Raw genomic sequence first — 18,985 nt, 5'->3', positions numbered from 1 at the left:
TACTTTTGTTTTAGCATTATTGATAGATACATAAACAAATTCATTAATAAAAAAATACAATTTAAAATATTTACAAGTATACTACATGTATAAACAATATCTACTACTTAATTATACTATCAATGTGCACACTTTCTGTGGTGTAAAAATAATTCTATGTACAAAATAATTTGCAGTAAACAAGATATACATATAATTTGTGCAACAATTTAGTATAAATAATGTATACACTGTATATATTTGCATAATATATAGAAACAAAAATAAAACAAACTCATTACAATAAGGTCATTCAAAACAAATTTCCCCTTTAAATTTTCAATATTTTTTTAGTTATCATCTTATCTATGATACATTGAATGTTTATATAGGCAACTAAAACACAGCTTTCAACCCCTACCTATAAGCATAAGTTTTGTGTGTCCTAATCCACGTAAAAAATGTATATTCTTAAAGTTGAAGATAACTTATAAAAATGTTATTCCATAAAAACAGCCTGATGTAACCTTTAACCTCTGGATGAAAAACTAAATTTATAAAATGATGTTATGTTGCAAATTGTAAGATCCCAGAACCTTTCTTAATGTCGATTTGAAATTAACTCTCAGTGTTACATTCACAGTATTGTATTAGTGCAATATAGTTTGAAACTGTTGATGTAAATAATGGTTACATAGTTTGTGTCAACTGAAAAGTTTTGATTTACACAAATAAATATTACACTTATATTGGTTAATACTTTCCCTACAATCTCCTTACAACAATATTCACCAATATTTGTGCAATAATACTATGAATACAACAATATTCACCAGTATTTGTGCAATAATACTATGAATACAACAATATTCACCAATATTTGTGCAATAATACTATGAATACAACAATATTCACCAATATTTGTGCAATAATACTATGAATACAACAATATTCACCAATATTTGTGCAATAATACTATGAATACAACAATATTCACCAATATTTGTGCAATAATACTATGAATACAACAATATTCACCAATATTTGTACAATAATACTATGAATACAACAATATTCACCAATATTTGTGCAATAATACTATGCATACAACAATTTTCACCAATATCAACAATATTCACCAATATTTGTGCAATAATACTTCTAAAAATAAACTCACAAATCATATTTTTTGTTCACTTCTTTTTTTGTTATTGATACATAAGAGAATCTTCAAGTTGAGTGACTTTAATTATTTTGTTTTACCTTTAAAAAGAAGGCATGGCTACCATTATTGATTATTGTTTCAATACAAAGCTACTTATACAGCTATAAAAATCAACCATTTACAAAAAAAATATATATAAATTTGTAGATAAACATTTCTCAAATCACCCTTGGTAAAAAAAACATAAACAAATGTCCTCTTAATCAACGTCAGGTTCATAGGTCACAAAAGTTGAAATCATTTCTCTGTGAATTTTGTAAAAACTTTAAAAAAAATAACCCCCCAAAAAATATTTGCACTTTCTGTTTTACGCAAATTCTTATTTTGCACTACAAGATAGCTATACAAGTTTATCAAACTTTTGAAATAAAATCTTTAAAATGAGGCATGTTTTTAAACATAAGAAACAATTTATAAAACTATATACAGACATCGGTTTGATTATAACTATCAATAATTAATGATTGATCATCATCTATTAACAGTGTATTTAACACATTTGTTCATGAAGTTCATCACAACCATTTCTAAAATAACAACAACATAAGAATTAAATTGAGTATATGTATACAGATCTATTTTATGGCTGTTCCTAAAATTATACATTGTTCTCAAGGACGGCCCATTGAAGTGTCAAGTATAAAGAAAATGTAAGTGCAATTTTTAAATTTCACACCATACCCCATTTTGAAAGAGCCTTCCTTGAGTACCATGTATGTTTAAATGGAACAGTTCTTAAATGATTGTAAAAACCCTCTAATTTAAGAAATCATCAGGTTTTATTCAAAAAAATTTTGATTTTTGGCTTTCTTAAAAGTGTAGTTACATATAATTCTTTTATGGAACATAATTTTTGTGATTTGAATAAAAACAAGTAAAATTCAAAATGAATTCTTTGCATTACACTTTGAAAGATGTCTTATTTTAACATAATGTTAACACCATTTTTTATCATTGAATTATTTGAACAATTACAGGGTTGATAGAAACTTTTATATTGTCAGAGTAACAATGAGTGCTTTGTATTTTACTTATTTTATTAATCAGTATCATGTTTATTTTAATTTAGAAATCGTTACTTTCTTGAATATTCAATCTATTTTTTAAACCTGGATTTTTTAAAATTAGAGTCATTAACAAGCGAAAAAAAATGCAAAGGGAGGTAACAAACTTATTAAATTAAGGGGAGACAATTTTAACTATATATTGCAACAAATCACTGAGTTTTTAAACTATTTTTTTAATGTATCAAGAAAACAAGAACTGAAACCCAAAATTAACTTGAAACTTTCTAAATGTTATCTCCTCAAATCATCTTAATCTTAAAAAGTGACTTAATAGATTTTTGAAAATGTTGTCAGCTAAATAAAGTTTAAAAAAAAAAAATGGACAATAATATCATTCAAGATATGTTTTTCAATAAAACACAAATCCCAGATATATTTCCATGACAATGTCTTTAATGTTTTACACTATGGTCCAAGAAGTGTTGATTGTGTAGCAACTTTTCAAAATAATTAAGGTGAAATATTTAATTTAACTTTTAGATTTCTACTTTTCATCTGTGAAATGTTGATAAAAACCTACATGTATTTTGTTTTGAATTTTCTCAAGAGGAATAAGCATTAAATCATAGTATGAAGTCATTGTGCTTACATATTTCATATTAAATGTGTCACTTTCAACACATGTATCCACAACTAAAATTACAAAAAGATCTACATGTATTACATATTCAAAACAACATACATTTGTTTTGTGCTCTTGTAAGTGGTAACATTGACATCCAGGTAAAAGGTGTATATACAGGCAAGAAATTATAATCCTAGTAGAAAGAAAAAATTAAACTAGGACAACATAACATTGCAATTTTGAGATCATTCTTCTTAAGAAACATCAACAACATGTCAAAAATCATGTACAAATACACTGCATTTAAAGATACCAGTGAACTTTCATTATCTTATTACAAATAAGAATTTGTATAATTGATCAATCGTAACCATGGTAATAATAACTAGTTTCTATAGTGATTGACAAGATGTCCTATATACCTATAATCTACATAAAAAACAAATACATTTTTACTTGTTAATTATTGATTATAAAATTCTTCAAATCTGAATATGAAAATGAGAGGTCAAAATATGACCTACGATCAGTCAAAGAATTTTCAATGTATTTCTTAATCCTGTTTTAATTTCAATGCACAACAACTGAAATTAGATGTATGTAAATAAATAAACTTCAGGAAAAATAGGAACATCTTTGAAACTATTTTCAACAAATTTGTGAATGTGCACAAAAAGTTATAACAATATAAAAACAAACATATAACAAACAATAAGATATATCTAGGAATGTACAAAAAATGCATGGTTTTGTACTGTCTATGATGTCACCAAGTGTCAGCTATGATGTCATCAAGTGTCCGCTATGATGTCATCAAGTGTCAGCTATGATGTCACCAAGTGTCAGCTATGATGTCATCAAGTGTCAGATATGATGTCACCAAATGTCAACTATGATGTCATAGTGAACCCACTACTGGTTGTTGATGTCTTGTCCTGCAATGATTCTGTGTGGTTAGCTGTGGAGAGCTGGTCAGCTACTTGACAGTAATGTTTGTTCCTTATGTGTTCCACTAAGGCATTGGTATTGGCACATTCTTCCTGACAGAGAACACATTGGATGTTACTTATTGGGAACGGTAACTTCTGGTTCATTGTTGCTTGGCTAACAGGTAAAATGGCTGAAAAATAGCAAATAATTCATAATAAAAGAAATTTCATGTTCAAGTTGTTGACATTTCAGGAGGTAAGATGGTTAACAAAAATCAGTCTTTTTCAAAAGATGGTCTTTTTCTTTTTAATCCAACTTTTTGAACAAAGGCTTGAACTGTAATTTAAACACAAGCATTAAGTTTTTGATATTGAAGTTAAACAAATATCACTCTTAAACAATTGAAACAAATCAAATGTTAACAATTACCAAAAAATATACATGTATACAAAAATAAATACTTCATGTATTGTATCTGACAGAGATCCTTGTTTAATTCCTACAAGCAGGTAAATCCTCCTGAAACGAAAGCTTATTTTTTGTAAGCTAGAGTTAGCGGAGGGGATAAGGTCTCTGCCCAATGCTAGGCGGTGTTGTTGTAGAAGTTAGAAAAAAAGTACAGGTTCCAGCCCCGGCGCTGGGGAGGAAGTTATGAATCAAATCTACTCTAACATTGTTAGGTTGATTTTCTAGGCACTTTATACATTATATGTAAATGCATGTACGTGAAAATCTTAACTAAAACTTCTAGTTCTACTTCTACTCTAGTTCTCTATTCAAGACAATGGTTTACTTTTATAAATTGTTATTTGGATGGAGAGTTGTCTCATTGGCACTCACACCACATCTTCCTATATCTACATGAATTCAGAAGGTGTATTTGTGTTAAGAAAGCAATATAACAGATGAAATTGATTCAATCTTTCAGGTAAACAAAAGTTTTTCTCATATTTTCCACAAATGATATTGCCCACTATCATGTTTAATGGCTATTCCTGAAACTATCAATAATATAACTAAGACAGTACAACAGACCATACAAAATCAAAGTGCTTGAAAGCGCAGAACCGTTAAGATTGCTTCAATATATCATAGGGAAGTAAATTAAATATTGCATTGGTTGTTGTTGCTTTAACAGCTATTCTAGACTAAGGAATTCGAAGATAACTCCAATTTTTAAAGATGAGGTTAACAATAACATACATTTGTAATTTATATTTTTAGATCATATATTAGATTCCTGCACCTTTCTAAAGTGTGGCATCATTTTGTGCCTTGAATATCTGAGCATATACATGTACGTATAACATTGATAAATTTCTGGAAATGTTCATTGATAGTATGAAATTCATCCGATGAATAGAATGTTATAATCAATGCATTATATTTTGTGTATCAAATACATTGTAGTACATGTAAGTGATAAGCCTTGGAACATTAAAGATATCAAGTCAGTCCCATGAGGTTTTGATTGCATTTCATGCAATCTTTACCAAAAAAAATAAACTCTAGAGGAAATAAATGTATATGGTAAAGAAAGACAAACAACAATGCTCTGTTTAAGTCAGTTGAGTTCTTTGCTCATTATGATTTATGTCATGTATGTGTATTTTATGATTTTGTCTTTGAAAGCTATTTTACATTGAGTATAAGATTGCAAAAACCCAAACTATTTGCATTAAACTTTACAATGGGTATGTGTTTTTTATTTAAATTTGCAGGAAAAAAACAAAATAAATTATTAACTGTGCTAAGGTCAATAAAAAGATAAAATATTTTGAGTATCACATGTACATCTGTAGCTTAATTTAAACAAACGAAATTCTGATAAAGAAAATTTAGCACAATGAGGAAGTTTTTTTTTCAATAGCGTCATTTCAATTTAAATGGCCTTCTACATTGTTACATTGTATATGTATGCAAGTGGTCTTCCTTATGAAAACGAAATAAGATAATGCTATAAAATTTGTAAATTCTAGTACTGTGTTTTATGTCATTACTAATAATAGTATTAATACCTGGAATAAACTGTTTAGTATCTTCACTGGTATGTGGTTCGGTTTTGATGGGGACATTGTACTGGATTCTGATTCCATCTTCTTTTTTAACAGCTTCATCATAAGTAGGTAACTTGTTTGTAGCACCATCTTCAGTTTTAATCTCACCTACCATATCATCTCCTACAGATTGCTGTTCTTCATGTAGACGTGCATTGTTTTCTATGGCAGCAGCATATTCTAGTAAATTGTTAACTGCTGTTGATGATTCTAAGGCCCCAGCTTCCATTGCAGCTTTTTCTGCGTCATTTTTACGTTGTACGTTAAAAACACTGAAATCCTCAGTATTGGCCGGCTTTGCCTCCCCCTCTTTTTTAATAGTCTCACTTTCAGATCTTGGTTGTACATTGAAAATATTGAAGCAGTCATAGGCAGACTGGCTTCCATCACCACTGAGTGTTCCTTTCTCCCCTTCCTGGCCTTCATTCTGAGCCTCCACAACTTTGTTAACGTAAGGAATGCCTGAGAGACAGTATGTATTTTGATCTCCTGGTACTGTATACAAATATTGCACGTTTGAACTTCCTCCCGCTTGTTCATGTTGTTCGGCCACACTGCTTAAATGAATGTCTAACATGTTAGCGGCATTATCAACAAGCCAAGCTGAAGCAGACTGTGCAAATTCTGGTGGTATCTGAACACCATTTTCTCCTTGTAACAATTTGGCTATCTGTTGATGATAAGACAGGTCTTTTGTTTCAATGGCAGCTTGCTGGTAAGATTGTTCAACAGATGTGTTTGGAACTTGGTAGGACTGTTCACTTGTTGTGCTTGGTACATGATGGTATGCTTGTTGTGAAAGCTGACTGTTTAAAATGGGGTATGTCTGTTTAGTTGATGGTTCTATTTTAATGGTTTCCGTAGTAACAATTTGAGGATGGGGATGATTAACAATTGTCTGCTCCGTTGGTCTTGCAGTTAAAACTACAAAATAGAAAAATAGAATTAAGACATGTCCTGGGATTTATATTTACAAAGATAAGATAAACCTTATCACTAATTAGAAATCTGTGACAGTCACACTTAATCTATTGATGTCATACAACAATCACTTTTCGTATGAGATGCAGACATTTTCTATTGTGATGTCAAAAATTTACGGGAACCTTAATGAAATCCAGTAATGGTCATTCTATCTTTTCTTCATCTCTGTAATGTATAACTTCATTTACAAAATTCATCTTTATTTCCCCTAATGGCAACAACTATTCCAATGAATTTTTTCAAAATACCTTTACATGTTCATGCATATACATTACCTGAAATCAGTAATGTTAGCATGAACATCTGCTGCATGGAGTACCTAAATCCTCAGAAAAAGTCACTTGAATAATATTGTAATGTTTCGAAATAGTTGCAGTCCTATTAAGTTCTATTACTAATAAAAAATACAAGATTAAAAATCCCATTTCTGAATAACACTACTTCAGAATCTTAGGAAGATATGACTTTTGAAACTGATAGGGAGAAATGACGAGACTGAAAGAGAAAAGTGCTCCATGATTGAGGCACAAAAAGTTTGATTTTTTTCAATAACTTTCTCATAATAAAGAGAAAAAAAAGTAGAAACTGAGGGTAAACAATATAGGATTTACATTGATTTAGCTAGTAGCAGCAATCAACAACTTAAAACATGGTCACAAACCATACCTTTTGTATCATTTTTATTTTTTATTTTGCTTAAAAGTTTCATTTCTTGGCGATAAGCATAACAGTGTACTCCCCATGCCAGGGCCTTATAGCACTGTGGTATCCTGATGCTATATTTTCTACCATGGTGCTACCTTAGAGTTTATTGGGGCTATGGTGCTGTATTTTTTTGGAAAACCAGTGCTACAAGTGCTATGTAAATTTCTGTGGTGCTATTTCAAAATTCTGGGGACAACATTACTAAAATAAACATGAAAATATACCTTTCTTTTACCTTGCAAAAAAATGCTGCTTGGTTTTTAACCTACCTTTAGCATTAGGCTTTTTCTTTTCTGCTTCCACACTTTTACTTCTGCTCTTTTTCTTGTCTCTATCTCTACCCTCGGCATTCTTACACCATGCTTGGTTTCTATGCTGACTGAAGGAACCAGAATGGGCAAATCTTTTGCCACACCATTCACAATGGTAAGGTTTCTCACCAGTATGTAGTCTTTCATGTTCAGTACGATGATGTTTGTGTTTAAATGCCTTGCCACAGGTACTGCAGGCAAACTTTCTGTCAACTGTAAAATGTTATTATTGTCATGATTGTATAAGAAATTCAGGCATTCCAACTTTACATGTAATTATACTATTGTAAACTACTTCAGGCGAACTTTTTGCCAACTGTAAAATGTTATTATTGTAGAAGTAATTCAGGCATTCCAACTTTAAATGTTATTACATGTATATCAAAAAGAAGATGTGGTATGATTGCCAATGTGAGAACTATCCACAGAAGACCAAAATGACACAAAAATTAACAACTATAAGTCACCGTTATACTATTTGTAAACTACTTAAGACGAACTTTTTGCCAATTTTAAGTGTTTTATACATTGTACATGTAGTAGTGTGTAAGTACTTAAGGCTAACATTCTGTCAACAGTTAACTATTGCATACAAAGTTATAATCAAATGTTGCAAATTAATTGATTTGATATCACATTCTATTTATTCATAGTTTAGATTTGACATATTGTGTGGACTATTGTAAATGTTTAGACTGCATGCTGACCTGTAGATGGCTTTTACTTATTTGTGTTTTTGTTTGTCTGATGTTTACCCTTTTTTTGTTAATACATCTCCTTGTACACATGTTGTATTTACTTTTAAATTTACATCTTGAACTTAATAACATGACTGCAGGTTGCTTTTCTTTAAAGGGTATAGGCATTAATTTATACCCCACATCCTGTAAAATTTCCTATTACTGTATATACATATACAGTCTTGTTCCTTTGAAATTCATGACTACAATTCTTTCTGTCAATCCTAAATCATTCAAAACTTTTCAGAAGAAAACTGAGTGTATTTACATGTATATACTGAGGATTCATTTATTTGTGGGATACTAATTTCCGTGGATTTCGTTGTTACATGTGAACTATGAATTTAAATGTTCCATAGTCATGACAGTACACAATTTCTATTGGCTTGTACATGTATGCAGACTTTGGGAAAACCCACAAAATCAAATATCCATTAAAATACATTTTTCCTCAATCAAACAAAATTGGTAACCACGAAAATAAATGAATCCACAGTATTTTTTGCCTTCATTAAATACTTACTAATATCTTCTTTACTACTTTTTCTCCTTTTCACCACTCTTTGCATGCTCTGGATTTGAACTTCTTGTTCCATTTTATTGTTTAATAAACAGTCATATCAATTGACCTGGTCACAAAGAGAAAGTTGAAGTCTTGTCTCTGTTGACTATATGCCGTATATTTATAGCATCATGATTCTTTTTATCTGTAATGTATATAAAATTATATAAGATTATATTCAATTCCTATTTGAGATATGTTTGTACATATACATGAATTTCTAGTTGCATTGAAGACCTGTTGGTGACCTTCTGCTGCTGTCTGCTCTATGGTCCGGTTGTTGTCTCTTTGGCACATTCCCCATTTCCATTCTCTATTTTATTATTTATAAAGATAAGAATACATATGTAGCAGACAGACAGCAATTTGTACATGCACACCTCACAAATTGATTATACATGTTATACATGTATGCCCATTTGTTTTGATTATTTTCTAAGTCAGGTGAACCAACACTTTCATTGACTTTCTGCCTTCGAAGCTGGTAGAGTAATAAAGATGGATAGCAAAGTGTGATATTAAACATCATAAATCCTCACTTTAAAATGAAAACATCTTCATAGTCTGATAGTTACCGGTACTGCATGAAATTCTTTTGTTGTGTTTGCCACTTAAAGTGCCATATCTTCAAGACAATTTAAAGATGGGAAAAACATTTAGGTTCACTTAATAAGAGGTAAAACGTAACAGAAAGGTTAACAGAGTGAAAAATGTTAAGTGTACATTGTACACATAAACTTAAACTGTTGTGTATTAAAACATCAAAATCTAGAGAAAACTGCAGATGATAATAGAATGCTATTGTTTGGTAAACCATGTAAACCCTTTTTATATCAAATGTCAGAGCCTCAGGTGCATTGGTTAACGAGAACAATGTCTTCCATCTCATTTTTGTTTTTTCGCATATCATGCTTACTGTTTGGTGTAGTTTGATTTGTTCTTTTATTATGGCAGTTTTCTGTTTTATCACTGTCCCAACTTAGGGGGAAAGTAGCCTGGGTAGGACATCCATTCAGATAATGTGACATAATATGTGTGCCTGTCCCATGATAGACTTTAATGCAGTACATGTAGTTGCTGTTAATTTCTGAACAATGTGCAAATGTATAATGTATATAAAATATATTTTTTGTTTACAAAGTGCAAATGTATCATGTGTATATAAAATATATTTTTTGTTTATTGTACATTAATCAGGCCTTGTCTTTTGTCTCCTCGTTTGAATCTTTATCTTTCTTGGGACTTTCATACATTTGTCATAGGTATGGGTTTTGTTTTTTGCTGTCATAAATGTAGGCAGTAGGATTACCTATAACATGTATAATGGCTAACTTCTACCTGAACATCACTTGCTCAACCATGGATAGTCTAATTAGAAATTACATAATTACTATATCTTCATACATGTATTAACATTTAGAAAGAGGTATGAGCCAGAACTGCAGGGGAGTCTTTGAGTTGATAAGGGAAAACACATACCTCTAATTCTAAAACACACTATCAAATGTCAAATTAATTGCAAAATGAAATGATAATGAATTGAAGGCTTCCCAATTTTATTTTAAAAAGTGAAGTGTCAGTTACCAATTTGCAAGAATTGATAATACAGGTTGGTATCAGATCCATTTGCCTCCTACATGTACATTTACATGTAGCTCTGATTCGCACCCTACACATTTGCACCCAATTTTTATTCCAACTCCAGAAGAATATAAATGAAAAACAAGAAAGATAGTTGCTTTTAACAGCTTGGTACCTTTGATCTCACTTTATTTTGGAACAATGATTGTTTTTAGATATCAATACACTAATCAATAAATGATTGAGATTTATTCAACACATAAAAAATGTTGTCAGAATCTCACAGGGTTCTCACTAAGGTGAATCCATGAGTCCTGGACTCATCAAAATCTTTCTGGACTCGCCATTTTAAAAAGTGGTGAGTCCACAGATGCATCAAGATTGAAGTATTTTGTATCAACTGAACACAGTTAAATGCAAATATCAATATTTTATAGCAAAAGTTTTAAAGTGATCTGAATTAAATGTCATTTCATTGCTTTATTAGGAAGATGATAATAGAATGCTAAAGTTTGGTAAAATGGAGACTAAAATATTACATTATATTGCAATAATTTATTTTCGTCTTGCTGTTGGACTCATCATGGCTAAAAATGAGGAGTCCCTGGACTTGCCTTCAAAAATCCTTAGCGAGAACCCTGTCTCACTTTATTTTGAAACTTGGAAAACAATATTTAGAGCAATACATTTATCAAAACTCAATTTAATACCAAATAATTAATCACAAACAGCATGGCTCGAACTTGTGTTACGGCGAACAGACCCAGATTCATACAGGTTAATGCACAAAACATTGACTAAATTATTTTTGTAGACATCAATTCTGCTAAAACGAAAAGAAGTCAAACACATATGGCTAGTCAAGAGTTTCACACCCACCAAACTTATTTACACTATTGATCTGTAAGGCTAGTTCATCTATGAATGAGCTTGCTTTCTTGGGTCATCTTGGAACTTCCCACCCCCATAAAAAGGTCAACAAAATACACTTCTTACATTAATAAAGATGTTGACGGGTTTTTTTTCTGATTGTAAAGCACAATAATATATAAAGCAACATCAAATATGAATACAAGTAACATATATTTCAACAAATGACCAGAAAACAAAATAAACAATATGAAATATAAGTGAACTTGTCATTCAAACTATCAAAGAAAAAGGAAATTTAACCAAATTTAAAATAGTTTAGACTTGGACAATATGTCACATATCTCACATTCATATATATACGTTTATCACAACAGTTTATTATGATTTTATCAAAAAATTTCCAACTTTCATTTATAAAAGTGTTCAAGTAAAGTTTTGGCTTCGAAAACTCGGTAAATATTTTCAAAATTGAGTAGCAGATTCTTGATTTTAAACAAACAAATGGCTTCGCGTGAAAGAACACAATTTCGTATTGCATTTGCTTAAAATATTCCAAAAATAGCCGTTCAATATGTCAAAGAGTATTTCATTGTTGTTTATACTATGTTTTCATACCTGTACATAGGTATTTAATGCAATTTTACCTGTAACACAGGTGAAAATTTACAAAGCGAAGCTTTGGTCGCCAATTTACCGGAAGTGATTAAATTTGTCTAAACAAAAACCAAACCCGGACATCTGTGTTTTATTTTCCGGAAATGGACACACCTTAATCGATTGCAACACATGACTCATTATAATTAATTATATGCACAGAAAAATACATATTAATAATAAAAAGGTTTGTCAAAAATAGAAATATTAAGTGGGAGATGCGAGAGAGTCTCAGACACACTGAAATAGATATTCAAACCCAATAGACAAGTGAACGACCATTTTAACTTAAACAAAATTATTATGATCTCCAATTTCATAAAGAAACAAAATATTGTTGTCGAGCAGATGCACAATAAATAATCAGAAACAAGAACTTTCCCATACCCTAAAGAAAAAAAGAAATAATAGACGGATAGCGTCGAAAAACTAAACTATGTCCAGACTCTGACAAAAAAAAAACATTACCCCCTTGAGGTTAAATAAATGTTTCCTCCATTAAAAAAAAATCAATAACAAATTGTCAACGCAGTGACAACTTCCATCGAAGGCAAACAACATTAATGTACACAAAACATAACATAGAAACTAGTTACTAAGCAACACGAACCCCACTAAAAACAGGTCGACTACACACATCTATTTCTAATTTTGAAATTACCCCCGCCCCCCCCCCCCAAAAAAAAAACCCAACAAAGACCAAAAAAAGAACATGGGCACCATATAAAGATCTATATGTCATTCTACATAACCATTAATCTTAAAGTCAGAAAACCTGATGGATCATAGCAGATTTTTGGTTTATGGGAGTTCAAACTCTTTCCGGTATTTCATGAAACAGTTTGTTTAGCAATTCATAGTCGGACCCTTTGATGTGGAAAATGTAGTTGATTGTATAGGGAATCGCTGAAGCATGACGGGAGCCCCCCCCCCCCCCCCCCCTTTGTTTAGGACAGTGAACGAGTCCCCCTGTGAAAAGTTCTGAATCCGCCAAGTGCTGCAATATATTCCACTGTGCTACTATGCGCGGATAAATTGAATAATTCATGATAGCTTGTTTCCCAATATTGGTTGTATTTGCCTAAATTAGTGTGAAATTATATATATGGTTCTTAATTGGATGTACGAACTGCAACGGTTTCGTGGATAGTTTTGTTAGTGATCTTATTCGTCTTATTTCAAGTGGATACAAGTTTAGGTCTCCCAGCATATCAGTTACTAAGCTGGTGGTCGCTGTTGCATGATTGTGTAGGTTTTCGTGTTTTCCGCTTGTTGCTCAGAGTATGGCATTTATCCGGGTGATCAGGACAGCTCTAATTAGACTATTTACCGGATTTGTTATAACATAAGCAACACGACGGGTGGCACATGTGGAGCAGGATATATTACCCTTTCGGAGCACCTGAGATCACCTCTAGTTGTTGGTGGTGGGTTCGTGTTGTTTAGTTTTCTATGTTGTGTCATGTGTTCTATTGTTTGTCTTTTTTCAGTTTTAGCCAGGCGTTGTCAGTTTACTTTCGATTTATGAGTTTGACTGTCCCCCTGATACCTTTCGTCCCTCTTCTCTAATCTGCTGGCATCGTCTAAATCAGACTGTAATTAATGAGTGTCTACTTGTCTAAATGTTATTAGATATGTCTCTCTTCCAAGAACTACTGTTTATGCTCTGCTTACACATGGAAAGTCTTGAAGCCAGTGTTATGAATTACGGTTGATATCATTGAAGCCTGTTGCATATCATGAAGCGTATGCACGAAGCTACGTTTACGTCAAAACGCCACTGACAACCACTTGTATCAGAATCTCTTTACGTGAAAGTGAGGTTAATGTACAGAGATATATTATTTCTGAGACAACATGGAAAGTTCGAATTCTTGCGTGGATGATGAATAAAAGATAAGGAATCAAACCTTACCGTAATAACCATGATAACTATTATAATGTAGTGATACAAATGGGTATACATACTCTAGTTTGTTGTTACATTAAATATTAATTTATATTAATATTTGTATATATATATAACAGTTACATGCAATTTTTTTTCCATTTATGTATCGTTCTTTGCTACTATTCAATTAAAGGTACATTTTAAGTGCATGGTGGACACTCTTCTGTAATATTTCTATTTTTCTAATAGATTGGATTTGAGAAGGCAAAATGGTCCTGTGACATTCTTCCGTATCCGTTTTCTGAACGTGTGCATGTATATTAATGATTTTTTTACTTTAGAAATAATTAAGGGGAGAGGGCTTGCATTTATACTTATTTTACCACGGGTTGGTGCTTTTATAAATATGCTAAATATTTTACGATCTTTTACCACCGCGTATTTATACAATTTGTAACCGGTCAAAAACGAAAGTCAACTATCTGTGGCAACAATACATTGGAATGGCCTTACGGTCATCCCGATGTAAAAAATAGTTATATGAACCTGATGGTGTCATGCAAGCACGCTTGTAACGTTTTAACTCGCCTCATTTATAATCGATATGATTTAGTACATTATTCCGATTAGGAGTTACCTCCCGTCTGCCAAATTTTAGGAAAAAAATTAGGACAGACATGAACGAATACAGGTATACACGAATTTATAATCTTTAATTTCTATTTAAATAAATATCAAAATCTTTGAGCATGGTTGACAAAACAAAACGATAACTGAACATTTATATAAGAACCCATGAACAAGACATCAGTTATGAAAGAATTAGATCGGGATTCCTTCAACATGTTTGTGTCTTAATATTTTCTTTATTTAGCTTGTGTTTCTTATCAATTCATAGTTCAAACCTAAACTAATGCTTTGTATTGTGTCTATTGTCTATTTAAGACGCATTCAATATTCAACAAAATATAAAATATGTAACAGGGATCTACTAAGATTTCAAATTAATATAACAATATTTCCATCTCTTTCTTTCATTCTTTTCGATTTAGCACAGTCCCGACAAGGTACATATATTCCTCTTTAAAATCTTCTTGTACTAAGCACATTTTTTCACATCACCGTTTAAGTGCGTTTGATTGGTTGAATCACTGAACTCAAAATCCTTTGGTATATATAGTTGTGTCGTCTTTTTATATGTCCAGTACGGTGTCAACAAAAAAGTCAGCAACACCACATATGTACAAGCTAGTATATACGCTGGTACTGGAAGCACCGAGAGTAGATCATTTCGGTATTTGAAAAATGTTAAATAGCATATGTTTAATTCTACAAAAGACCGAAAATGGTAAACGTGTACTAATAAACATTGGTTTAATTTCCAGATAGTCGTTTTTCCTTTCCCAAGTTTCAGCAATACCCAGCATGTAAAGGTACACGGCGCACTCGATTCCAAAAGTAAACACCTCACAGTGAACAAGTGGCCAACGTCAGATACTACTACTTGTAATAAGACAAACATACCTATCCAATGATGTAGTTGTAAAAGGTAACTAAACTTTCTATAACTTATGTCAGAAAATGTTAAAGCAGTACACTCAAAAGCAAAAAAACCAAGTGCTGAGGTACATAGGATAAAACTGGCCGGTGTTGTATCGTGTACTGTATTTTCTTTGTAATCTTTATCGACAAATAAACACAACAAACATCCACCTACACAAAATATCGAAAAGCATGTACGAACAAATCCTGAATTCCAAAATATTTTTTCTTTTTTCGACATATTAACGTACGTTGTTGATGATTTCGACAGTAGTGCAGAAATAACAAAACCGATGACGTATGTCACAAAGAACAGGAAAACTAGTATAAGTTTTGTTGAGAGTTGTCTATAGTCGATATCTTCTAGAGCAGAATGGATGTGACGTAGCCATCCCATGGTGATACGATCCTGAAAAAAAATAATAACATACTCAACAAACTGGTAACGGATTATAAATAATAATGGGGACTATCACAACCATTCAATGATTACTGTCTTGAGCTGATTTTGAAAATAACAGATTTTACTATTTTGAGGAATTCAATTTAAAATAGAAACTTATTAAGGAGTATGTTTACAATGCGTCAATAATTACACTAAAATTCGAGGAAAGTTATCAAAAATATTTAGTGAAATCATAATCATTCAACCAGCTTTTATCATGTTCCATCAATGATTTCATTATACAACTTGTACATTTCAGATCGTAAAAAATAAAGTGCATTACAAACATGAATTTTCCGGTTTAAAAAAAAGTTTTTGTGACAATTTCGTGTGCTCTCTATACAAATGCACATATATCTTGAAATATTATAAAAGTCAATAATATTTCCGAAAATTAAATAGTGCATGAACAATGCCTTATTTTCCCGATTTTCATTTGAAGCTTAACATCATGCAGTTTGGTGTCTTCCCGATTGTCCCACTTTTTGAAATTACAGGTGAAAAAGTAAATAAATTTTGTGGGTCAATCGGGAATATGTTAGTGGAACAATTGGGAACTTAAAATGTGGGACAGATGGGAATTGTTTTGATATGCAGTATGGGTTTTGCTTATTGTTGAAGACCGTACGGAGACCTATAGCGGTAAATTTCTGTGTCATTTTGATCTCTTGTTGAGATTTGTCTGATAAGAAATCATACCACATCTTCTTAATTCTAATGAAAGCCTTGTTCTTCTTTATAATTGGTGACAATTCCTGTTAACTGATCTTTATTGCAAAGACACTGGGAATATTGGGGAAAACAACCTTCAATAGTGATTCTTGGAAAGGTTGATTTTGCAGAACTCTAGACAGCAACTTCGTTGTCAATAAAGAAAGTTGTTGGGTTCAGATGGATCTGACATTAGGTGTTTGCACAATAGCGCAGAGAATGTTGTATTGATGTCCCCTAACTTCACTAGTAAAATTGCAAAGACAAATGGAAACATATCGGCTTCATCAACTAGTTCGTGTTAAGTGTAAAATGTAAATGAGTTTATGCATTATTTTTTCTCCAACTGTATGTTTTATTTCTAAATTTATTTACCAAGTTTATAGGAAAAATAAAATTAAATTTACGGTATAATTGACATTTGTTTTAAAAAAATGGAATTTTTCATTATTCCGAAATATAAAATTGTTTTTAATTAAAAGTAAAAATGAATGAAACTTTTGATTTAAAAAAACGTTTTTGTTTATACTTTTATAAAATTGATATTGTATGTGCAATATTTAATTCCTGTTTATTTAGCAAAACAATCAACAGTTAACTTGTATATTTTAGAACATTTGACTTCATGATAAAATAATGTTGGATAATCAGAACTTTTCATGTTAGACAACCAGAACTCTAAAATTTTAAAAAGTGAGACAATCGGGAATAAACCCCAGTTTAATGCATTGGTTGTTTTAAACATGTGACACGACCCATTTATTGGAATTCGCCCTTTAATCGTATATAGATGCCAGCACTAATCTAAATCGAAATGTCAAAGAAAGTCAAAAAGTCTTCATTTAGTACTTTTCCAATTGGTTAAATGGATATCCAATTTGCCTTACTGATTTATTCAAATGAATGCTTACATTTGTTTCGAGACTTTTTGAACACTGATTTGATATTTTTCATAGAAATTGTTGCCAATCAAAAAGGAAAATAGGCAAATAAAAAACTGTTCAAATTTGTATAATTATTCTAGTTGAATGGTTTATCTTTTATAACCGAATGTTCTTAGATATTGTTATTATTTACTTCGTGCGTATTTACGGAAATATCCAATTACAATAAAAGTGATTTTAAGAATAATGCAAATAAATAAATAAAAACGAATAAATCTAGATATAACTCACCCTTTTCAAGATATTATTCTGATAAACGTCTCTCCGAAATAAAATTAAAAGATTGCCACAAAAAAAACGACAATTTAACCTCCTGGGGGCTTTATTAAATAATATGCACAAATTGTACATGTACAACAGGGAAGCTACCGTGTACATCCAGGTATATTTGTTATTTTAGGGGTGGAAATTGTCAATCATTATGATACACCTATTATATGATATATGTTTTGGATTAACGGGGAATGATAGACGTACATAAAAGGTATAACAACAGCTACCAAAAATATTAGACAGTACAACCGGACATGCTGGTCAACCATTAACACCAAAGACGAATATTGCTGGACTCTTACACTCTTACATTAGATGTTGTAGGTTCATGTATATTTTTTCTTTCCAAAACAACAACAAAAAGCAAATAACAAACGAAAAACAATTACATTATCTACTAGATTTATTAAAAAAAATAAACACAGCAAACGAAAGTTATAATTTTTCTTAGATTATTATAATTCCATGTTTCATAAGTCAGAATGAAAATAACCATTTATAAAACTCGTGAGCCCGAAACGCTTTTCTTGATATGACTTTATCATAACTAGTAGTCCTACTTAATCCTTCTAATATAAACCAAGTGAAAAAAAACAGGTTCCTTTATAAAACAGTCTTTGGAGCTGAGGACAGGGGACTCAAGTTAGTTTTACTTGTATATATATAAATATGTGTGTGTTCAACTCAGTTATTTTATTGCTGTTGTTACTTTTGTTTATGTCACAAGTAAAATGTTACTTATATGACAAATACAGATTATTATTATCGATTAAAGTTTTTGTTTATCTAATCATTTGAAAGATAAGAATGTATAAATACGAAAAAACATTTGAAAGTCAGGGATGTATAAATGCGAAGAATTGTTAGGATCTTTATGACAAAAAAGACTGAAATAAAGCTAAATTCAGCAAAGGTCAACTTTTTTCTGAGAGAGTTAAACCATATA

The 18,985-nt window shown here is 31.1% G+C and overlaps 1 protein-coding gene and 1 long non-coding RNA gene across 3 annotated transcripts; both read right to left on the bottom strand.

Moving 5' to 3' along the window:
• Positions 1–131: 131 nt before the first annotated feature.
• Positions 132–12,621, bottom strand: LOC134724694 (uncharacterized). 2 transcript variants are annotated; one of them, XM_063587869.1, is made up of 5 exons: positions 12,195–12,621; positions 9,087–9,270; positions 7,782–8,036; positions 5,785–6,747; positions 132–3,956 (listed from the first exon to the last, which is right to left on the bottom strand). In XM_063587869.1, exons 2-5 carry the CDS (start codon positions 9,157–9,159, stop codon positions 3,727–3,729), a joined length of 1,521 nt encoding a protein of 506 aa, XP_063443939.1. In that variant the 5' UTR covers positions 9,160–9,270; positions 12,195–12,621; the 3' UTR covers positions 132–3,726. The 2 variants fall into 2 exon arrangements, with proteins under 2 accessions (XP_063443939.1, XP_063443938.1); XM_063587868.1 differs by having other exon boundaries at positions 12,224–12,621.
• Positions 12,622–14,818: 2,197 nt separating this feature from the next.
• Positions 14,819–18,077, bottom strand: LOC134726849 (uncharacterized). The gene is made up of 2 exons (XR_010108655.1): positions 17,998–18,077; positions 14,819–16,075 (listed from the first exon to the last, which is right to left on the bottom strand). It is a non-coding gene; the product is annotated as an uncharacterized LOC134726849 (long non-coding RNA).
• Positions 18,078–18,985: the final 908 nt, after the last annotated feature.

This window comes from Mytilus trossulus, chromosome 7 (assembly GCF_036588685.1).
Source record: "Mytilus trossulus isolate FHL-02 chromosome 7, PNRI_Mtr1.1.1.hap1, whole genome shotgun sequence".
NCBI classification, from domain to species: Eukaryota; Metazoa; Mollusca; class Bivalvia; order Mytilida; family Mytilidae; genus Mytilus; species Mytilus trossulus.
Note: the sequence above shows the minus strand (reverse complement) of the source record. Positions and strands in the feature narration are given on the sequence as shown.

Excerpts from the sequence above, each read along its gene's own strand:
- LOC134724694 (XM_063587869.1), bottom strand. The coding sequence starts at position 9,159 with ATGGAACAAGAAGTTCAAATCCAGAGCATGCAAAGAGTGGTGAAAAGG. Across the intron at positions 8,037-9,086 it reads AAGTAGTAAAGAAGATATTA|TTGACAGAAAGTTTGCCTGC; the intron begins GTAAGTATTTAA and ends AACATTTTACAG. Across the intron at positions 6,748-7,781 it reads GAAAAAGCCTAATGCTAAAG|TTTTAACTGCAAGACCAACG; the intron begins GTAGGTTAAAAA and ends TCTATTTTGTAG.